The sequence below is a fragment of the Nematolebias whitei genome, chromosome 5 (assembly GCF_014905685.2).
Source record: "Nematolebias whitei isolate Nwh7 chromosome 5, NemWhi1, whole genome shotgun sequence".
Taxonomy (NCBI): Eukaryota; Metazoa; Chordata; class Actinopteri; order Cyprinodontiformes; family Rivulidae; genus Nematolebias; species Nematolebias whitei.
Window position 1 is genome coordinate 20,904,951 of NC_056502.1, and position 23,463 is coordinate 20,928,413.

The 23,463-nt window shown below is 42.5% G+C and overlaps 1 protein-coding gene across 1 annotated transcript in view; it reads left to right on the forward strand.

Annotated features, from left to right (window-relative positions):
- The first annotated feature begins 6,396 nt into the window (after positions 1 to 6,396).
- The window catches only part of LOC119410296 (kinesin-like protein KIF13A), a 35,383-nt gene continuing 18,316 nt past the window's right edge, over positions 6,397 to 23,463 (forward strand). Inside the window, exons 1-18 of the mRNA XM_037677209.1 lie at positions 6,397 to 6,486; positions 11,607 to 11,667; positions 12,291 to 12,383; positions 13,715 to 13,895; positions 15,464 to 15,551; positions 16,035 to 16,169; positions 17,074 to 17,186; positions 17,279 to 17,390; positions 18,142 to 18,354; positions 18,428 to 18,538; positions 18,615 to 18,749; positions 20,650 to 20,780; positions 21,193 to 21,279; positions 21,357 to 21,532; positions 21,612 to 21,831; positions 22,010 to 22,172; positions 22,311 to 22,454; positions 22,527 to 22,676. Coding sequence (XP_037533137.1) covers positions 6,397 to 6,486; positions 11,607 to 11,667; positions 12,291 to 12,383; positions 13,715 to 13,895; positions 15,464 to 15,551; positions 16,035 to 16,169; positions 17,074 to 17,186; positions 17,279 to 17,390; positions 18,142 to 18,354; positions 18,428 to 18,538; positions 18,615 to 18,749; positions 20,650 to 20,780; positions 21,193 to 21,279; positions 21,357 to 21,532; positions 21,612 to 21,831; positions 22,010 to 22,172; positions 22,311 to 22,454; positions 22,527 to 22,676 — 2,403 coding nt within the window. The remainder of the gene's footprint in view (positions 6,487 to 11,606; positions 11,668 to 12,290; positions 12,384 to 13,714; positions 13,896 to 15,463; positions 15,552 to 16,034; positions 16,170 to 17,073; positions 17,187 to 17,278; positions 17,391 to 18,141; positions 18,355 to 18,427; positions 18,539 to 18,614; positions 18,750 to 20,649; positions 20,781 to 21,192; positions 21,280 to 21,356; positions 21,533 to 21,611; positions 21,832 to 22,009; positions 22,173 to 22,310; positions 22,455 to 22,526; positions 22,677 to 23,463) is intronic.

The following is a 23,463-nucleotide window of genomic DNA, read 5'->3' on the forward strand; positions in this document are numbered from 1 at the left end:
GAAAGAGTGCTGTGTTTATTCTGAACCAGGGAAAGTGAGAGCCGGGCTCGTTTTTGCTTCAGCTCATGTACTCGGTATTTATAAGTCATGTAAAGGATCGCCCTCCCCTTCTTTACTGTAACTCTGCTCGTTGTGCACGCAGCAGGATGACCCGAGCAGTAAAGTGAAGGATCTTCTTCTAAACACGCTAAAAGTGTTTTTTTTTCTTAGCGCTTCAACACCCGAATAGAAAATAAGACAAACGTTGGTGTGAGTAGAGGGTAAAGGAGCCGGGGAGGCGTTTATCTTCAAGAATAGATGGAGAGGAGAGGCCTGGATATTTGACAGGGAGTGTCAGTAAAATATGTTGCACGTGAATGTTGTTCATCTTCGCCAGCGGTGGAGTTCAACTGTTTCCATGTGAGCTTCCATTTAAAACAGGTGGAAAGATTTGTGCTTTTGGAAAATATGAAGCTCTTATATGAGCAAGTTTATTTTTAAAATTAATTGTAATATGAAATTTAATTGTCTGGCTGATGGATATGGGAGCCTCTGATTAATGCTGTTGTAAGTCGAGTGGTGCGTCAGGATGGCAGATTAACTCAAGTGAAACAGGAATATAACGTGTTTAACTCTGCCACGCGTTGTAATTTGTTTAAAGGGGCTGATGAATACCTCCGTAGATGGATCTTACAGTAGATTAATCTGGTTTGGTGCCTGCTGGGTTGGCATTGAGCAGTTTTCAGCAGCATAATAACCCAGTGGCCTTAATCCAGCTCAGGAACCTCAAGGGGGGGAATTCCACTGCTGCTGTTCCCCTCTCTATACCTTTTGTTTCGAGCACACGTGGAATCGAGAAGGATGCCAAAACCGTCTCTGACTCTTCACCAAGTTATTGTTGCTGTTAGGCAACTAGAAGAAACTTCAGTGGGAATAAAAAGTTATTGTTTTGTGGGAAAAATGTACTGTATACTTTAGTTTTTCAGTTGTTAAGGTCAGTAAGGTTGTGGCTGTCTTGGCATCAACTAGTTGGAGATGGTCGACCTCTTGATAACACACAGCCAGCCCCTGATGGGACTTATAGACTCAGGACCAGTTACAATTCTGTATTTTTAAGTAAAACTGGAGCAATTTTGTCACGTTTCAGCGCTTTGTGTACATGAGAACGGGGTTGCCAGATAAGAAATGACTAACTATGGCTCTGTCGCTTTAAAACTACCGTATTGTATAAAACTTCCAGTGGTTCTCACTCCAGTTGCAGTCAGGAGACGGTCTACGCTTTCCTGAATATTTTTACATTTAAATTTAATCTAACGTGTAGAACAGCCCAACGTCAAATGAGAGTTTGCATAATCATCATTTTTGAATGTTTCTGTTTATGATCGAGACAAAAAGGAGATTTATGGATGCAGTTAGAGATGACATGGAGGTAGTTGGAGTGAGACAGAGGAGGATGACTCGCTGTGGCGACCCCTGAAGAGGGAAAAGCCAAAAGAAAATGGAGAAGGAGAAGTTCTTGTTGTTGTTCTTCGTCTTCTTCTCGTTCTTCTTCTTCTCATTCTTCTTGTTCTTGTTCTTCTTCTTCCTCTTTTTCTTTTTTAGACTGGGAGAATGTGTATTGTTTTTAGAATAAACGTAGGAAAGTTAATCTAAAAAAGTCAAGTCTGGTCCTCTGGACGAGTTCAAAAAAAAAAAAAAATTTGTAGAAACGTTTCTTCTTTCATCTGAAAGACTTCTTCAGTCTGAGGAGCTGTATTCATCTCAGTCTTAATAGCACCCTCTCATAGTGGATCAACCAGTTTGTTGTTGATTTTAGTTTAATTCATTTCATTAGTTTCCAGAAAATCGTTTACGTGTCAACAAGGTCGAGTGCGTCTGTCTCTACCACTCAACTTCCGGGAGCAGAAACGGACTAACCCAGACAGGGTTTATTTTTCATTTAAATGTTCTTCATTTGACTCTCTAATACGACCACATCAAATTCTAGTTCAATGTCTGTAAACCTGGTGGAGTTGCAGACATTTTTGTGTCTTCTATGCTCTGCTGGCTGTAGCGGCCATCTTGTATTGGGTTGACTCCAAAAGATAACCAGTTGTTGTACATTCTGAAAGCTTCATTAAAATCCACTGAATTGTCCATGAGATGTTTTGCAAACAGACAAATGAACTCGCACACAGATACAGGCAAAACCAGATGAAGTTATCATTTCTAGATAAAATGCTGAACGTGCAGTAAAGTTGATTTTTCCTTAAATCACGCTGGAGTTAAAGTCTTAGCTGAAGTCATCTTAGAAAAACTGTTATTTTTACATTTTAAGAATTATTCAATCTATTTTTTTGTTCATGAAAATGATCTGTTGATCCAAATATAAGGAAATAAATCCCAGACTAAAAGGACTTACTGTACTTAAACTCTACAAAGTAAAAAGCTAAAGGGGGACGCAGATTTCTGGGGGGTCGAGGATTAGAGAGCTTATTTCCAAAGCAGAGTGGGAGAACTGGAGCCTAATGGACTTTAACTTAGTGAGGAGGAGGTTTTCATGTTGGGATGTCCACAGAAGGTTACGGTCAGTACATGAACACAAGTCACTGTTTATGGAGTAAAATGAGAAAATATGAAGGAATACCAGCATTCTAAAGAATCCTAAATCAAACCAGTTCCTCCTATTGTCATGTGCAGCATTCCTAACATTCCTGAACGGGATGCAGCAGCTGCACTTACAGTCGATCACACAATGAGTAAAGACCCCAGCAGCTCTGTGGCGGCTTGTTTTCTCCCAGCTCTGCTACTCCTTGGCTTTTTTTCCTGTTTAAAAGGTGTTCCAGTCTCATACGTTTTTTTTTTTTGGTGGTTTTTTTGCATCATTTTTTCAAGCACGTTTGTTCTCACTTTCAATTTCTTATATCTTTCATTTCATCTTTAACATCTCCATTGTCTACCCTTTATCTGTAGTCGAGTTGTAGAGGCAAGGAGTCCAGGAGAGAAACCCAGTCGTTCCTCTCTCTCGCAACACTTCCCAGCTCCTCCTGGGGGACCCTGAGGTGTTCCCAGGTCTGGGTCTGCCTCAGTGCCTAGTCCCATTGGGACATGTCCAGTTGTTATCCACTGCTGTCATCACTCTTTGTTAAAGAAATCAGGTCTCTCTTGTAAATGAGTCCCCGAGGCTCAATAGGATTAACCTGTCTAAGTAAAGGTTGAATGAATGAAAAAAAAAACCTCCAAAGGGAGGCATGCAGAAGGCATCCTAATCAGATGCATGAACCCCCCTCAATTAACTTCTTTCAATGGGAAGGAGTAACATCTCCACTCTGAGCTCCTTCTGGATGATGGAGCTCCTCACCCTCTACGAAGGAAGCTGAATAAAGGTAAAATGTTGGCTTGTATACCTGGATTGAGCATGGACTTTGTTGCTGAATAAAGGTAGTTTATGTGGCCAGGATTCAGCACGGCCAGGGATCCTCTTTCTCCTGCTGCCTGGCTTGAATCACTCCCAACCCTGACAACCCTCCTGGTGGGCCCAGATGGAGGTGGCATCATGTGTTTCTTTTGGGCTTGGCTTTGGTAGCCAGGGCTTGACCGGTGAGCTTACGCCCTTCTAGACCTGGCTTTATGGGGGTGCCTTAGTTTCCCTTTTCTGGGCGAGGTATCCTGATGCTTCTGTGAATCCATCAAGGTTTTTGAATTGCTTTTAGTCTGACCTCTCCCTTGAGGCCTGTTTGCCATTGGCGACCTCACCAGGGCCTGATGCCCCAGACAATGTAGTCCCCAGGGTCATGGAGGTACTCAAACCCCTCCATTCTGCGGTGTGTTTATCTTTAACCTTGATCATTGAACATTGATTTTATTGTAACATGGACATTTCGAAGGCTGATTAATTTTTCTGGTTTTCAGGTTTACAAAAGCCAGAAGAAACCGCTTTCAGCTGCCGTGAAAATGAACGATTGTCTCATTTTTCTGTGATGGACTAGTCTCGACCTGTCCAGGGTATAACCCACCTTTTGTATAGTGACCATTTGAGATAGGCACCAGCTCCCCACAACCCAGAAAGGAAAAGCGGGTAAAGATAATGTATGGATACTGGATAGACAGACGGGTCACGTTGTAAAAGCATAAAAGTTTAGAAAAGCACTCCTGAGCAGATCTGTACTGAATATTAAAACCAAACCATTTTGATCCCAGTGGAGGGATGCTACAGTAGAACAGCAGTAACACTGTATGGGCTCTGGTACCAGTCAGAAATCTATACCACAGTTTTATGAAGTAGCTGCAGAAGAGTCAACTGGGACTGAATGCAGACCGATAAGTCGACCGCTACAATGAGCTAACCTTCAACACATTGTTTAGTATTTTTAAGCACGCTAAACAAGCAACATCACAAAAAAGTGTAGAGGTTTAATATTAGCTCATGTAGCGTTCTTTTACACCAACGTGGCATTTCTTTTCAGAAAAAGTTGTTTAACATACCTAAAAAACAACTTAGCTCCTTGTTTAGTCTATCCTTTAAGAAGGCCTCTGCCCATTTCTCCAAACTCTGATGTCATGGCTCATAAGGCACTAACTATTGATAACTATGTGACAGAACACTGCTTCTAAAATGAAAAATGACCAAACTATTCCTTTGACAAAATTTTATCAGAGTCAGTCAGAGTCAGAGTCAGAGTTTCTTTATTGTCATTTGCACCTCATATGGTACATGTGGTGGAGTGAAATTATGTACACATATACCAAGTATTATACCAAGTATTTAGCATGTGCATGATGATGCTCCAAATCCGAGGCCATGGTCTTGAGCCGGCAAAGGGTAGAGTTCCCTCTCCGGGTCGGGGAGGAGGTCCTGCCCCAAGTGGAGGAGTTTATGTATCTTGGGGTCTTGTTCACGAATGAGGGAAAAATGGAGCGGGAAATCAATAGGCTGATAGGTACAGTGTCTGCAGTGAAGCAGGTGCTGTACCTGTCTGTCGTGGTGAAGAGAGCGCTGAGTCAAAAGGTGAAGCTCTCAATTTACCGATCGATCTACGTTCCTACCCTCATCTATGGTCATGAGCTTTGGGTTGTGACCGAAAGAACGAGATCACGGATACAAGCGGCCGAAATGAGTTTTCTCCGCTGGGTGTCTGGGCTCTCCCTTAGAGATAGGGTGAGAAGCTCGGTCATCCAGGAGGGACTCAGAGTAGAGCCGCTGCTTCTCCACCTTGAGAGGAGCCAGTTGAGGTGATTCGGGCATCTGGTTAGGATGCCTCCTGGACGCCTCCCTGGTGAGGTGTTCTGGACACGTCTCACTGGGAGGAGACCCAGAGGAAGACCCAGGACACGCTGGAGGGACTATGTTTCTCGGCTGACCTGGGAACACCTTGGGATTCCCCCGGAGGAGCTGGACCAAGTGGCTGGAGAGAGGGAAGTCTGGGCCTCCCTACTTAAGCTGCTACCCCCGTGACCCGACCCTGGAGAAGCTAAGCGGAAAAAAATGGATGGATGGATGGATGGATGGATGGATGGATGATGATTCGGAGTGAAACACCCTAAATATGATTATTTTGTAGTGTTGGTGGGACCATAAACAACCATCTTGTATTAGATTCAAAATATGAACTCTAATTTTTTTTGTCTTTACTCATTCTTGTTCCAACTGTCCTTCATTTGAATGATCCAGAGTACAGCTAACAGCCTGAGTACTACAGAAGAGGTCCTAATTTTTGTTTTTGTGGAGAGCACATTTCTTAGAAACAGCAGGTTTGAATAGGGAGCAGCTCTTTGGGGTGGGTGTGGGGTATTGTCGAGCTGCTTTTAGTGACTCAGCTCAGATTTGTGCGAGTGCTTCAGTCCTCCTGAAGCACTCTGCCCTGTATTAGTTAGCATGCCAATTTGATGCCGTCCTCTGTTTCTGTGCCAAGAGACGTCTGCAGGAGAGATCGGCTGACTGTTGAAGGACTGGACTGTGGCAGACGTAGAACCACCAGGGTGGAGGTGTATTTTTAAGTTTGACCACGGACAGAATAGGCTAATGTTGCAGAGTTAGTAGCCTTCCATCTTTAGTTAGGAGAACAATCTTATATTTCAGCGTAGAAGCTGACCATTTGTCCTTTTTCTGGCAGCTGGTAACGCTGGGTGCAGCTTCCCCATACTGGCCTCTGTGTTGAAGTCCACAGGAATAAGAGCTATTTATTCAGTAGAGTCAGCGGGACATTGAATTCTAAATCTCTTCCCTTCCTTGCGCTCCACTGGCCCAATTATGGACCCAATCAGAGCCGCACCTACCACCAGGAAATGTCATGCACTGTGAAGGAGTGAAATAACGAGTGAATAAAGGAACGAGGGAGTCTTTTTAAGAAAAGACGACTCTTGAAAAGTCTGATACTAAATTCTTTACTTTAGGGTTAGGATCAATGTATCTGTCCTTTGTTTGTGATTCTGTTCTTAATGAACTCTAACCATGTCTTTTCCTCTCTGTGTTGGTCTGGTTCTGTTCATGATGGGTCGGCCGTCTGCTTCAGCAGGAAACAACCTAAGGTATGTGTGCGTCTTCTGTTTCCCAACTAAATACCTGTTCTCAGACATGTATTACCACTTGTTCTGGTGTTCTCTGATGACGACTACGTTCGGTGGTGATGTACGAAGATAAATGAGTCTCAAAGGTAGTTGCACAAGCGTACAACAAAATCCACAATCTGTATAAATGCGTACTACAAGATTCACAAATGCATGGACAGTTTTTCAGAGGCAGGCGTACACATTTCAGTTTTCACAAATAGGAATATTCTGCACATTAGGGCTGGACGATATGGCCAAAACTTTTATCACAATGTATTTCTTAATTTCGGTCGTTAACGATATAATTCCGATATCGATATAAACAATATAAAAGCCTCAGAAAAACTGTTCAAATTGCACAGATAAATTAATGTTCACCTTTTATTTTTATTTAGCCTTCAAAGACATTTGAAATCACCATCAAATAAACATAAAACTCTCAACTTTGTCAGTATTACTAGTTTTAACTTTACACAACATAACGTAACAACCCATGCAGCAAACGTCTGTTTCTCTTTTGATACAGCTGGGGGTGTTTCAGGGACACGTTGACTCAAACTTTTACTGTGCTTTATCTTCTGACTCTCAGAATATTCTACTAAGTGGAACAAGTTAGATGAACACTGATATATATTTTACCTCTACGTTAAATTTATTGGTCTGGATAAAGTTTTACAAGGAAATAGCCTGATCTGTCATATAAAACGTTAGCTTGCTAACTTGAAAGGCACGTATATGACAAGTGGGTTGAAGATAATTTATTATTGTTGATGTTTCTTATTTTTACTGATCAGTTCAAATGAACTTACCCTGCTCTGTTCAGTAAAATACACTACACAGGATTGCTCACTGCTTCAGCTGTGCTGAAAGTGAAAGTGAACGGCCATGACTTAAAAGTATTTCCCATCCTCCCTCTGCTGGATACATTGTACAGACAGTTACGCCTTTTCCAAGTAAGGACACGAGTTGTTCCCAGTGTTGATATCGGCACATAATGGGTCAATTATCACCAATATCGATAGATCCCCAAATGTCTATATCGGCATGAAACATCGGCTCCTACAGATAACATCGGTCAGGCTCTTGTAGTTCAAATTCAAGTTCAAGAATCTTTATTATCCCCAAGGGGCAACTTGTTTCACAGTCAGTAGGCACGTAAAACAGCCAAACTAGACAAGACATTAAGATGTTCAAGTAACAGTACAGAAATCATCACTGTATTGTATGTAGTACTGTATGTACACAAATCTCATCGTACACATGTGTAAATACTTTTGAGACTGATGTATCATCACAGTGATGTACCCCACAAATGGCAGGTTGACCCGCTGCTGTGACACCGTTTCTACGGACGTGATTGAGTTTGGTTTGGTTAGCAGGAGCCGGATAGATGTCCGTGTGAATGTGTCAGCGCTCAGAGAGCTTGTGAGCAGCCACAAAGGCTCTACAATGGGAGAGGGATGAGCGCGGACATTGGGCTTGTGTGTGTGCGTGTGCATTCAAAGCAGCATTGTTGGAGTGCACCCCCACTTCCCCTCTTGACAACACACTGGTGACTAGCTCAGCGATGTTTCACACACCAGGGATGGGCTTTGTGCTCCGTGCACTCGGCTCTCTGACTGGACACGGAGGGGGTGGATAGGCGTTAGCCTGGGCGGTGAGCGTGCACGGTTTCTGGGACATGTGAACCTGAGCTGCCCTGTAGTAACCCTCAGCCAGACGAGCACGTGGCTGTCTGCTGAGTTACGCCACACGTGTGCATTCTTAAGTGCAACGGCATCCGACTAGTTGTCATCCTTGAAATGACAAAACGGGGCTTTCTGCTTGTCTGCTCCGTCACCATTTGCACTGCTGATTAATAGTAATTGTCCAATCAAGAGTGAGCTATTGTGCAACCACACCCTGAGACTGGACAGAGACCGAGCAGAGGGCGCCGATTATCAAACCGGCCCTAATTGAGAACGATGGCACTTTTGTTCCTTTGAATGGCATCCACTCACTTGTCTGAAGTCACAAGAGCATTCAGTGATCTTTGAGCTTCCTGTGCCAACTGTGCAGCCACAGCCTCCCTGGACACGAGGCCTTATTGTGATTTAAAGGGAGTTCAATTATTTTGTGGAATTTGAGTCAGAGAACGGAGCACAGTCACTGCAGTCTGAGAATGGCAACGCAGCAGCATCTTAGAAAGAAAGACAAACTTCCAGACGTCGATCAGCTGCAGAAAACGACAAGGAAGATGTGAATGTTTTGAAAATCAGAACATTCCTGAAACGCTTGTTTTAAAAACAGCACTTTAAAACGTTTAGAAAACTACCACAAGGTTAAGACAGGAATTGCTGAGCTAATTTATGCAGAATTTGTAACTTTTTATTTAGAGAGCCACTGATTGCAGTGTTCATAGCTGCATATAAATATTTGTGACCCATGCTGGCAAAACAAGACACCACAAGGAATTTTTTCAATCATGAGGTATTATTTTTTAATTCTCCATCTCAAAAGGTTCAAAGTGATACATAGTTTGTTGTGATTTGGCGATTTCTCTCCTGACCTGGCAACAGGCTAGTTTAGTTTAAGAGACTCTCAGTTTGAAAACTCAATTTTCATTGGTCTCTAGACTGATGTCAATGAGATGTCCTGCCTTATATTTAAAATGGGGAATCCCCAAGCTTCACAATGACCTAAGCTATATGAAGGGATTTCCCCACACTACAGCAGCATCAGTAGATGGTGTCTTTATGGGCTCATTTTTACACCAATCTTAGTAGCAACAAAAATCAGTATTTTCACTTATTTTACATTGCAGCCTGCGCTCATTCTGACTAAATATGCCAGCATGGGCCTCAATTCTCTTCTAATTTTTGATTTATTTAAAATTTTCACTATAAAAATGTCAAAAAAGTTTACATTTTCTCCCTAATGTCTTTTGGTTGTATTGGCCTCTTGCTTTCTTTCCCTGAAAATTATAAAACAAAGTGCTCCCTTCAGTGCCCTTCAGCACAAGTATTTGTACAAAAAAAAAAAGAACTTTATAGACTAAACTGCAGCTGTGTCCAAATAATATTTGGATACAAATTACTTATATTAACCAGATTGTAAAATTCTTTATATATTTTAATTTAGCTGTAGACAAGGTAAATTGTGTGTCAAATGTTATATAGATAGATGATAGACAGACGTTCACTGCTGACCACAGCTGATTTAGAAGAATGTAGCTAAAAGCTAAACGTTAAAGCGTGTTGTGAGCGTCGTCATGGCTGTAGAAAATGAGACGTGTAGTGAGAAAAATGTGGGGTCGTCGTGTTAATTGCACGTTTTCATTGTGCAGCCCTGCCAATGATGTGCTGGAGCTGGAGCTAATTAACCACTTTGCACGATCAGATGTTTTAATGCTAGTTTACCGTCAAGCTAAACCTCATCTGATCCCAGTCAACAGTCAGTCGGTGCAGCGCTCTGTTTATCTCTTCCTTTTGCTCAGAGGAGGTCTAAACAGGTTGAAATGCTTCAGTGTATGTGCAAAAATATAATTAAGTGTTGCAACAAACAAAGCTTCTTGTCCCTGCTTGACAGGAGTCTGACGGCGAGCGTTAGCTGAATGAACGTTTAGATTGGCAGGAGGTGTTCAGTCGGTCAGCAGGTGTGGTTCTTAAGAGTCATCTCTGTGCAGAGCTGCTCCTGCAGGTGTCTGCAGGATGCCGGGCCTTTCTGCCAAAGCTCAAGGCTTAGATCCAGCCTGCAGCTCCAGGAAATAGCCACGGCCCAGTTTCCTTGGAGATCGGTGTCACCGGGTGCTGGAATTTATTTTTCATTGGAAGCTTTGACTCTGATTTATGAATTCATTAGACTCCAGCTACTTCAACCAAAAACACTCGGCTGCTGTCTGTCTGTGAGTCGACCGCTGAGGTCCAGACTTCATGAACATCAAGCTCAAACAGACAAATGACTTTTTCTGGAAAAATTCAGTCTGAGCGCTGAACGTCTGCTAAAATTTCCTAAAAATAGTAAAGCTAAAACAAGCTGATTATGAGCTAAAAGTTAAGAGCAAAACTATTCACAAGTCAACAATAACAACAGTAGCAAAACAGCATCTAAAAGCTAAATGTTGCAAAAAGCTAGTTAAAGGTAGCAATAGACTTGCTAGAAACTGAAAATAGCAAGATGTTAGCTAAAAGCAGAAAATGCTAGCTAAAGGTATTGAAAGACTAACTACAATCTAAAAGTAGCAAAAGCTAACTTAAAGCTAAAAGTTGCAAAAAAACTGCATAAAAGCTAAAAATAGCAGAACAATTAATACATGCTAAATGTGGTGGAATGATAGATAAAAGTTTAAGATTACAAATGAAAAGCTAATATCTAAAAGTAGCAGAAGGCTAACTGAAAGCTAAAAGTTGCAAAAGACTACATAAAAGCTAAAATAGCAGAACAGTCAATAAAAACTAAATGTAGCAGAATGATAGCTAAAAGTTTAAAGTAGCAAAAGAATAACTAAACTCTAAAAGCAAAAGGTTCATTAAAAGCTAAAATTAGCTCAAATTAAATGCAGCAAAATTTTATCTTAAAGCTAAAAATAGCAGAAGAGGCACTAAAAGCTTATAGTAGCAGAATGATACATAAAATCTAAAAGTAGCGAAAGGCTAGCTAAATGCTAAATGTAGCAGAACAGCTGGTAAATATTAAAAATAGCAAACGGCTAGCTAAAAAGAACGTTAGCTAAAGATTAAAATCCACACAAAAATTAAAAATGGTGCAAGTAGCTAAAACAGATTTCAATGAAACAATCATTTAAAAATATTTCTGTGAGAAAATGATTTGTTCATCTCCTGACTGAGCTGAATGTTGTGATATATTGACTAAAAAAGCATGAAGTGCACAGAAGTATACAGTAAAATAAATAAACAAGAAAACAAGAGAGTGAGCGCTGAGTCGGCAGTGAACCAACAAACACTCAGCTTTTATCTTCTTGCTCAGGCAAGCTCGGACGGTTAACTCTCGGCTTTGTGGCAGGGAGTTGAACCGTCAGCTCGTCTCGGTACGCGGCGGTGGACGTGCTCGGACAGGTGTGAGGACGCTTGTTTACGCTCTTTGTCTCATCTCCTCTGCAGGTGTTCGCTTTTGACCACTGTTTCTGGTCCATGGACGAATCCAACGTTCCCAAGTATGCCGGTGAGTCACCGAGGCTTAAAATGATCCTCGGCTTATTCCAGGAGCTCAAACCATGCGCTGTGAAAAGACCCGACGGGCTTCACGTTCCCACCGTGCGGGCAGGGAAAGTCCCTCCCTGACAGGAACCATTTTCTTTTTACATGATCCTAAACACAGCAGGGCTGACAGGATCATTGTATTTGAAGTATAAAGACCAACAAAGTTATTGTTGCTGTATTATCTTAAAGTATTTAGTGTCCTAACAACTCCTCACCGCTCGTCTGCGGCTCCAAGCAGATTACCACCATCATTATGGATGTTTTGTTCATTATATCAGTTTCATTTGAGGATTGTAAATATAACCAACAAGGCCGTCTGTTCGGTGAAGGGCCCGAGCCAAAGCTTTATATAGCTCATTAAACAGCTGTCCCATTCAGCATCAAGCTGCACAGAAGATTTCTTCACACAGTTTGATGCTTTCCACGTGACCGGAGAGGAATCCGCCATCTTTCATGACTCTTAGAGCGCTCTTCTCTGAAGCAGTGTTTCATAAATAATATAAAAATACATGCTTCAATATAACTCTGTTTTTTTTTTTTTTTCCATCTGTTTGCCATCGTCTCCATGGTGACCGACTCCATCAGGTCAAGAGGTTGTGTTCAAGTGCCTTGGAGAGGGAATCCTCGAAAATGCATTCCAGGGATACAATGCCTGCATATTTGCCTACGGACAAACAGGTAACAAAGTGAAACCTGCGTCAAATCGCTCGTTTAAACGTTGGTTTGATGTTTGACCACACAACCTTTGGGATAAATAGTTAACCAGCGCCCAAGAGAGATATTCCAGCTGCCTCGGCGCCACAAATAGAAGCAATCCGTTGTAAACGCAGAGCGGAGACGTTACATTGTTGTTCTGTGCAGTTTCTCACAAGTTGAGGATTTCCTCGTGGAAGTGGGTGGAGGGCCGCAATTAACTTATCCACCCTAATGCTGTAACGCAGGCGGTCTGTGGCGGTGAAAGTGTCACAGAAAACGACTTTCAATTCAATTCAGTTTATTTATATAGCTCCAAGTCACAACAGAAGTCATCTCAGGGCACTGAACAGAAACATTCATATACATAACAAGAAGTTAACATTATTTATATTTATCTGAGGAGCAGACTGCTTTGAGTTTAACTCCATTGCAGAACTCTCATCTTGAGCAAGCACGAAGGCGACAGTGGAAAGGAAAAACTCCCTCATGAGGAAGAAACCTCCAGCAGAACCAGGCTCAGGACAAGCGGTCATCTGCTTCGACCAGCTGGGTTTGAAAGGAATAGATACACAATGGCAGGTCGAGAATTACACGTTAAGACAGAAATAGTATCAAATGAAAACTATTTAATTTTAACAATTTCAAGAAATGAAGTCAATTTGTCCTCCAGTAGTCTAAAGCCTATGGCAGCATAACAAGCCAACCCTAACTATAGGATTTATCAAAAAGGAAAGTCTTCAGTCTTAAAACTGGACAATGTGTCAGCCTCACGGACAGAAACAGGAAGTTGGTTCCACAAGAGAGGAGCCTGATAACTGGAAGAGCTTCCTCCCATTCTGCTTTTGGAAACTCTAGGAACCGCGAGTAAGCCTGCAGTCTGAGAGCGAAGTGCTCTGTTAAGAAAATATGGAACAACAAGATCTCGAATATAAAATGAGGGTTGAGGGTTTTGTAGGTTAGAAGTAAGATTTTAAATTCAATTCTGAATTTGACAGGGCGCCACTGTACTGAGAGTTTAATACTGTAGTGTTTATCAATCCTTGTTGGTTTATGTTAATGAAAGTAAAACTTTAGAATATGAGCTTTTTGTTTTTGAGTGTTCTTGTGTATTTAACTCGAACCATCACTGTTGCCTCACAGGTAATTTCTTCTTTTTTATTTTATTTTATATTTTTACATCCCACAATGTTTTTACCAGTATCTAATATGATTGGGCTCAGAAATGAACTCACATCCTGATTATGGGATGAAAAGAACTCCGAGCTCTAACTGTCTTTGTGAAGTTGTTTCACTCGTGTCGTGTGTGCCTCCAGGTTCAGGGAAGTCCTTTTCCATGATGGGGAACGGAGAGCAGCCGGGTCTAATCCCTCGACTGTGCTGCTCCCTGTTTGAGAGGGTCCACGCTGAGGAGAACGAGGCTCACACTTTCAAGGTGGAAGTCTCCTACATGGAGATCTATAACGAGAAGGTCCGGGACCTGCTGGATCCCAAAGGGTGAGTTCTGTCCAGTGTCAGCTCGCTCACTTTAATGAGAACAGAGCTGTTCCCTCTCGGCTGCTCTGTTGTGTCTAGCAGCCTGGGTGGTGAGGCGGTGACAGTGATGCGAGCAGGAAGCTGACCCTGTCATTTCCTGCCGAACAGCAGCTCACGTCGTCCTCTCACACGCCTGCATTCTTCCCCTCCACAGTCTAGAGACATCTGCCACTGAGGCTCGGAGCAGGAGAGCTGTCAGAGCTGCCTGTGAGCCAAAGCTCAGGGTTTATTCGCACAGTGACCCGCTCTGCTGATGCCTGGATGAGTAAACATTAGCTGTGGCAGAGTCGGGAGATAAAGGGTGCAAACAGTCTGTCAGTGATTTGGACCTTGAGTCGGATCAGTTTTGGACAGAATACAGACAAAGAACTATTTCATCCTCTTCGTTTACTAAATGTGTCCAGAACTGCTGGAGTCACTTCCTGTTTGAAGGGGTGACCCCTGCACTAGAAAATATCATTTAAAAACATTCATCAGTTTTTATACAAATACTGTGTAACAAACTATTATTTGTTTTGACTTTTTTAATCCGTCATAAATTTTAACATTTATTTAAAAAAATTTTTTTTTTACATTTTAGGGGAAAAAAAGAGATCATAATTATATAAAGAAAAGGAATTAAAAAATAAACATTTTTAGTTCATTCTCCTTTGATCAAATTAAAACCCTGGACTATGCAGAGCTTTTTTCATTTGGCAGGAAACTAAAGTATCTTTTCTCCAAATAATAAAACTTTTGGTTCAGATTCAGCCGGTTTGTTGCGTCACTTGCTGAATTTTTCAAAATAAAATCAGAACCCTTAATTTAATTATTCTTTCAAAATGATTTTATTGAACATAAGCTCTTTAAATTGTTATCATCAAATTGACTTGATGATGGGGAGTGGTGGTGCAGAGGTTACAGAAAGCGAGTCTGTGATCAGAAGGTTGCAGGTTTGAATCCCCAGACCTGGGAAAGGTGAAGCACTCACACCTGTCTCCACCCTCATTTGCCCCGCTCTGGGCCCTTGAGCAAGGCACTTAACCCCCACCATCTGCTCCCCCAGGCGCCTCTAGATAGCAGCTCTCTGCTCCACACCGAGGGCTGTGGTAGCTCTGTGGTCGGTGGATGCGTCAGGACGGGTGTTCAGCGTAAAAAGCATAGCCAAGTCTTTGTTTGCTCGCTGTAGCAACCCCTGGGGCAGGGAGCAGCCGAAATAAAAAATCTAATTGACTGGATATGTAAGCAGAACCCGTTATTTTAATGACCTTTAAGCTGTTGTATGTTTACAATACAACACTTTTTTTTTCTTTTTTTTTTTTTTTGAGCTAATACCAATAATCCTTTGTCGTTCCCTCTCCAACCTGATTTTGATCATTTAAAATTATTTACTTTAAAATACCCATCAGTTTGTTCAATCTTAGCAACTTCTGAAATCCTGTCTGTGTTTAATTATGATTTACACGGTAAACACGTTTAAAAAATGCTTTAACGTCCTGTAAGGCCTTAAGAAGTATTTCATACTTTCTTTCTTGGTGTGTTTTTGAAAGGAGCCGGCAGTCCTTGAAGGTCCGTGAACACAAAGTCCTGGGTCCGTATGTGGACGGTCTGTCTCAGCTGGCTGTAACAAACTTCGAGGTTGGTTTTCTGTCTGTTGTCATGTTGCACCCAGAGCTGCACCCTGTGCTGCACCCACACCACCACCACACAGTGAGGCGCCTCATACCTCACCTCCACATCTTCATGGTTTATTCCAACGATCCTTCATTACATTCAGGCCTCACTTTATCTAAAGTCTCAGAACACTGATTGAAGTCTGGACTCTGGAGCAGGAGCTGGATTGGTGGTGTGGCTGTAGTGATGTGGTGTTTAGTTTACATGGCAGGTCCTTCCTTAGTGATGTTCACACATCTCCACCCTGGTCCTCTGGGCTCGGCGCTGCCTGATGTTGGTCCGGTGGACCGGCTGCCTGGTTTGACCCGGCTACATGAACTGAATCACGTGTGAAAACCTCCTGCTGGCAGTCAAAACGATCGAAGCGTTGTAGAGCTGTTGTTGTCCATCTGTCCTTTCAGAGGACAGCAGTAACGAATACCTTTCTTCATCTTCTGCTCTGTTCAGGACATCGAGGTGCTGATGTCGGAGGGGAACAAATCTCGCACGGTTGCAGCCACCAACATGAACGAGGAGAGCAGTCGATCACACGCCGTCTTCAGCATCATCGTCACTCAAACGCTCTACGACCTGCAGTCTGGAGTCAGTCTCTTCCTTTTGCTCTCTTACTTTGTGGATGCTTTTTCAGCAGGACTTTTAATTTGTGTAACTTTAACACTTTTTAAAACATTTAGCTTTATTTACCAGTATTTGTCCTGCAGAAATACTTTGACCTTGACTCAGTTTCTTCAAAAACATTGCTCTCTTTGAGATCTGCTTCAGCAGACTGGCTCTATTTTTTTAACTTTTTCTGCTACTTTTAGCTACTTTTACCTAATTTTCTGCTGCATTTAGCTTTTAGTTAGCCTTTAGCTCTTTAAGATGCTGCTACTACTCTCCTACTATTAACTTATAATGTGTTTTATTACTCAGGTTTTATCTACCTTTTTGATACTTTTACCTAATTTTCAGCAGCATTTAGCTTTTAGCTAGTATTTTGCTTATTTTAGCTTTTAGTTAGTGTTTTGCTTGTTTTAATTTGGCTAGCCTTTTACTACTTTTAGCTTTTAGATAGTGTTTTGCTTGTTTTATCTTTTAGCTTGCCTTTTGCTAACTTTAGCTTCTAGCTAGCTTCTTACTACTTTTAGCTAGCCTATGTTACTTTTAGCTTTTAGTTAGTGTTTTGCTTGTTTTGCTTATAGCTAGCCTTTTGCTACTTTTAGCTTTTAGTTAGTGTTTTGCTTATAGCTAGCCTTTTGTTACCTTTAGCTTCTAGCAACCCTTTTACCTTTTTAGCTAGTTCTTTTTTTTTTTTTTACTTTTAGCTTTTAGGTAGTGTTCTACCTTTTTATATTGAACAGTTCAGTTGGAGCTTCTTCAGCTGTCATTCAGCTCTCAGCATTAATGCCCCTTTATGTGTAAAATATCGTTTTTCTCATAGTTCAGTGTCGTGAACACATTTTGTTTTGAAGCTGACTCTCTTGAGTGTTTCTGGGCATGTTGTTAGAATTCAGGGGAAAAAGTGAGCAAGATGAGCCTGGTGGACCTGGCAGGAAGTGAGCGTGTCTCCAAGACCGGAGCCGCTGGAGAGCGACTCAAAGAAGGCAGCAACATAAACAAGTGGGTCTTTGTTTTTTTTATCATCTCATGCAGTTTGAAGGTTGAATGGGTCAGTGTTGGACGTCCTCAGATTTGTTCCTCTGCTGTTTTAGGTCCCTGACCACGTTAGGATGTGTGATTTCTGCCCTGGCTGATCAGTCTGCAGGGAAGGGGAAGGCCAAGTTTGTGCCTTACAGAGACTCGGTCCTCACCTGGCTGCTGAAGGTCCGACCCACAACTCACACATTTACATTCAAACTGTCAGGACTTGTTTACTCCTGACATACAGCAAACACTGTTCCTGTGCTGTGTTATATTGGTAATACTTTAAAGGGCTGGAAAATTGGCAAAATAACAAAAGAATAGGCATATTTAGTACAAGTTATTGTTAGTCAACAGCGTTTTATAAATATTCTTTGAAATACTTACCCAGACATGTTTGTTCAATTTAAATAAAAACTAAATTTAATGGTGTCACTAACATTTCCTGCCATGCTGCAAAAGGTTTAGACTAAAGTGTAATCTGTACGTGCTCTGGGTACGTGTTGGGAATAAGACTCAGCAACTACCACTCCAGATTTGATCCCTGCAGCCGAAGAATCGACGGAGTCACAGCTATCTTTGTGTTCGCTAACGCTGATTAGCTGTGACAGCCATCTGGAAATCAGTTGTAGATGTACATCTGGTGATTAGTTTCTGAGCGTTTCATTAAAATCTGTTCAATGGTTCATGAGATATTTTACTAACACAGACAAATGAACAAAAGCACACACAGTTACATGACTGTTTGCCTCACATGGTGACAACTCTTTAATATTTATGGTAAAATGTTAAAGACGTCAAATCTGTCCTTAAATGGTGTGGGAATAAACCCGAGTTTAAAATAATCTGGATCTAGTCAAAGATAAACGTATTAATCCTGTGGAGACAAATCTGAGCAGCTCTGCTTCTTTGTGATGTTCTCCGGTGACTTCAGGACAACCTCGGCGGGAACAGTAAGACGGCCATGATAGCCACGGTGAGTCCAGCCGCAGATAACTACGAGGAAACTCTTTCCACGCTGCGCTACGCCGACAGGGCCAAGAGGATCGTCAACCACGCCGTGGTGAACGAAGACCCCAATGCTCGCATCATCCGAGAGCTCCGAGAGGAGGTGGAGAAGCTCAAGGTCCAGCTCTCTCAGGCCGAGGTGAGACCAGCGCAGATCGTCAGTCTGCTACCGCCGGCTCTGACGGCAACAAAATGACTGGATCTGTTTTCAGTCCATGAAAGCTCCGGAGCTGAAGGAGAAGCTGCAGGAGTCAGAGAAGCTCATTCAGGAGATGACCGTCACCTGGGAGGAGAAGCTGAGGAAGACAGAAGAGATTGCTGCTGTGAGCTCACGAGTCCCTTACACTCTTAAAAAAACGAGTCAGTCTGGGTCAGTTTTACACTTTTATCTGTTTACAGGAGCGACAGAAGCAGCTGGAGAGCATGGGCATCTCTTTGGAAACGTCCGGGATCAAAGTGGGTGAAGACAAGTGCTTCCTGGTCAATCTGAACGCTGATCCCGCCTTAAACGAGCTGCTAGTTTACTACCTGAAGGTGGGTGTGGTCAGGGAACCTCCAGAGGTTCTAGAGGTTCAGCTCTGCTGTGAACGCACCATAAACTGAAGTTGTTTTTAACTGGGCTGACACAGACGAAGGAACAACAATTCTAACAGCTGGAATCATTTATTTGGCAACGTTTCTATCCAGCTTCAGTCGGGGGGACCTCAAACCCTTTTGGAACTTGTAATCTCAAACCCGTCTCGAGCTCCTCTCAACTTAGTTTCTTTACCTACAGAGTGCTAGAGCTGTATTTACTTTTTTGCTATATCCAAACTCCTGGAGAATTTTAGCCCCCAGTCCCAGATCTTGACCAAGTTTGTACAAATTTATAATTCAGTGCGATTCCATGTAAAAAAAAAAAATACAAATAAAAGTTGCATTTTTGTTTCCAACAAAAATTTCCCCATCAGTGAAATTCTACCTGAAGAGTTCGGACTCTCCTTTTTTTAATCTTTGTTGAAAGTCTCTGCTGCCTCGCACCTTTGATGTACACAAAACTACTTTATTACAACGACAACAGCAAAAAGATAAAAATGTATATTTTGCAATAGTCAACTCATCATAAAATATAAGGCAACAGTGTTAAATGTTATAATCTTTTTACTTTATGTTGTGTTTTGCCTCTTTAATTATAAATGTATTAGTCAAATACACGTATTAAACATTTTAAGTCAGTACTGCAGTTCTTCTTGTTGCCGCTCATCTGCCTCTTTGTTTTTATTTAGCTGAAAAACACAAAACGTCTGCTCAGCGTCAGTGGTGTTTGGTTATGCTCAGGGGCTTCACCAACATGGTGGCCATTGGCGTCTGGGGGTCCTCCCCCAGAAAATTTTGAATAAAGTAGATGCCATTTTCTGCGTTCTGGTGTATTTTAACGGTTGTTAAACATCTACGTTTACCTACATTAGTAAACACTTGATTCAATAACTCTTTTAGAGTTAATGGCACAACAAGAAGTAGCCTGACCAACAGCTCTCCTTGTGTGAATAGAGCATGCTCCGCTTCTCTCAAAAGTCTCATCGTCATTCATTTGGGGAAGTTCCTGATTCGTTTAAAATGTCAAGCTAATGAACCTTGACTGGCTTCTTATTTTTATTAAAATATATAAAGTGGCTCGTGGTGCTTCATTAGCAAACGTGCATGAACACTTGAGGCAAACCCAGCTGTTCCTGGAGCGCAGAGATTGGGTTCACGAGTTCTTTAGAACCCGTCAGTATGTTCATTTCATGTGTAAATCGGCTGCTTTAAATCAGTTGTTGGAACATTTATGAGCAGTGGATAAAATCACTTACTTAATCATGCCAGGATAAATGTTGTATTTATTTCTTATAAGACATTTTGCATAGATAAACAGCAGAATTGATAAAATAACAGCAGCAGCGGCTTTTTGTGGGAACTGACTGACCAAGACATAAAACATCTCCTTATGGCTGAAGAACTTGTACAAAAGCAATAAATAGTTGTTACAAGTGAAAATACTTCACCCTGAATGTGTCTTTCCCTCACACTAACCCTTGACTGAGGTCTGCAAATATTTTCCGTTTAATCAAATGATCATGTGAGGATACTTAAGAAGAGTCCAGTAAAATCTGTTTTGGAACGGTCAGCCGGCTGGTTGGACCTGTAAAAGCAGAGTCATGTGAGGAACCAGCAAACAGAACAACACCTCTTCAGGTCAGCCTGGCGTATCAGTGAGGAATGACTGCAGTGACGTGAACTGGGTCAGAACCTCCTCTAGAAGCTGGGATGTTTGCTCAACAGCAACCAATGAGTTTTCACAGAGTTTTTTTTTACCTTAGTTGTGACTTTGCTTGTCTGCCAAAAAGTTGCTGTGTTGATGTTTGGGTGAGTAGTCTGGACTCAGCTGTGTTTAACTTGGTCCCTCTGTCTGTAGGAGCACACGCGTGTGGGGGCAGACACGTCTCAGGACGTCCAGCTCTTTGGGATCGGGATCCAGCCGAAACACTGCGTCCTGGAGCTCTGCCCGGACGGTGACGTCACCTTGATGCCACTGGGGAATGCCAGGTGATCTGTCTGCTTCATGGATGACTGGACGTCAGAGTTTCACATGACTTCACCGCACAGGAATCTCATTCTCCCTCACTTTGATATCAGATCCACGTCTCCCTCCAGCTTCAAAAAGAAGTGCTCTTTCCGAGTTAGACCTCGAGATTATCGCAAAAAAGGGTTAAATCATGTCATCTGAACCCTCTACTTGTAGCTAACTTTGTGCTGCTGTTTCTAAGCTTAGACTACTTTTAACAAGCCATTTGCTGTTTTAAGGTATTAGATAGTGTTTTCAAGTGTTTATAAAGGATTGAATCAAACTGGTCTAGATGACATGATTTAACCCTTTTTTGTAATTTATCTACCGACATGATTGAGCTGTCAAACCTTTTTTTTTTTTTAACCTGAAGATTACCTTTGTTTTCTGCAGAACCTGCGTGAACGGCACAGTGGTCGACACCTTGGTGCACTTGTGGCACGGAGACCGGATACTATGGGGGAACAATCACTTCTTCAGGTGTGAACATTTAGAAAAGTTACAAAGCAGGAAAGAAAAATATTTGATTCTGTTTTTTTGTTGTTGTTTTCTGCTAGGATAAACCTCCCTCAACGAAAGCGGCGGGACCGTTTGAAGGAGCTGGAGCGAGCCTCGCCCAGGGAGAGCTTTGTCGAGGCGGACGTGGAAACAGCCAGCGAGGCCTCCTCTGAGCCGGACTACAGCTATGAGTTTGCCCAGATGGAGGTCATCATGAAGACTCTGGGAAACAACGGTACGACATTCCGTCTGATAAAAACCTGTTCTCATAGCAGGCTCGAACGCTCAGGCTGTTCTCGTTCCCACGCCTGCAGACCCCATGCAGAATGTGGTCCAGGTCTTGGAGAAGCAATACCTGGAGGAAAAGCGGACGGCTCTGGAGGAGCAGAGGTTGATGTACGAGCGAGAGCTGGAGTCGCTACGGCAACAGCTATCGCCTGATAAAACGTCACCATTCCACCGAAGCAGCAGCGAGCGCCTTACGTACCCAACACACACGCCCCACAGCAAACTGCACCTGTGGACCGAGGAGCGGTTAGTGGAGCGCAACACATTAGTTATAGCCCGCCTGACCCGACAGTACCCAACCGGCCCAGCTAGTGGGTCAAGGGTCGACCCATTCATTGCTAACTCAAACAGTCCCCTGACTTCACTGCCGCCGTCGTAACTTCAGTGTGTGTTTGTGTGTGTGTGTGTGTGTGTGTTTACGCAGGGATGAGCTGTTTCGTCAGAGGCTGTCTCGGCTCAGGGAGCAGGTCGTCAGAGCCAACACTTTGGTGCGAGAGGCCAACTTTTTGGCCGAGGAGATGAACAAACTCACCGACTATCAGGTCACCCTTCAGATTCCTGCTGCCAACCTCAGTGCCAACCGCAAGGTCAGACTTCTGAAGCCTTTTTTCTCTAAAAGATAAAGTGTGTGTGTGTGTGTGTGTGGGGGGGGGGGGGGGGCTACAGTTTTAAAGACGTGATCTTGTTGCATTTTGAGCTAACCCATTAGCGCCGTGTCTTTGTAGCGTGGAGCCATAGTGAGCGAGCCAGCCATTCAGGTACGGAGGAGAAAGAAGGGGCCTCAGGTGTGGACCATTGAGAAGCTGGAGAACAAACTGGTGGACATGAGGGACCACTACAGAGACTGGAAAGAAGGCAGAGAAGAATCGGTGAGAAACCATCGAGAGGAAAAGACAAACAAACCCTCATTATGATCGTTAACTCTGCTCTCTTTCTCGTAGTGGAATAAAGCGAACCACAAACACTGCGATCCGTTCTATGAGGCGCACGAGAACCACAACCTGATCGGGGTGGCCAATATCTTTCTCGAGAGCCTTTTCCATGATGTGAAGCTGCAATATGCCGTGCCCATCATCAGCCAGCAGGGAGAGGTGAGGCTCGCTGTGAAAGAACTAAAACTTTTAAGAACTGGAGAAATGCCATTTCTGTGAACATGAAGTGACTCCTGAGAGCTGAAGGACTTGCTGAACAAGCTGAAACTGACCTTTTAAAGCAAAAAAGAACACTAGCTAAAAGCAGCAAATGGTTAGCTAAACTCTAAATAAAAAAAAACTAAAAACCATCCATCCAGCAAAAGACTAGTTAAACTCTAAAAGTAGCATAATACTAGCTCAAAGCTAAAATAAGAAAAAATGTGAAGCACTAATACCTTAAAATAGCAAATGCTTGTTAAAAGTAGCGTAAGCTTAAAAAAAGCGGCACAAATTTAGCTACAATGTAAAAGTGGCAAAAGACTAGCTAAAAAAAGCATAATGCTAGCTGAAAGCAAAAAGACACAAACATGTAGCATAACACTACCTCAAAGTTAAAAATAGCAAAAACGTTAGTTAAAAGTAGCAAGTGGCTAAAGGCAGCAAAAAGTTAGCTACAAGCTAAATGTAGCAAAACACTAGCCAGACATATATAAAGGCAAGCTAAAAGCTAAATGTAGCATCCATACATACATCCATCCTTCCACCCATCCATCCTTCCACCCATCCACGCATCCACCCATCCACCCATCCACGCATACATCCATCCATCCATCCACCCATCCACGCATACATCCATCCATCCATACATCCATTCATACATACATCCATCCATCCATACATACATACATACATACATACATACATACATACATCCATACATACATACATACATCCATACATACAT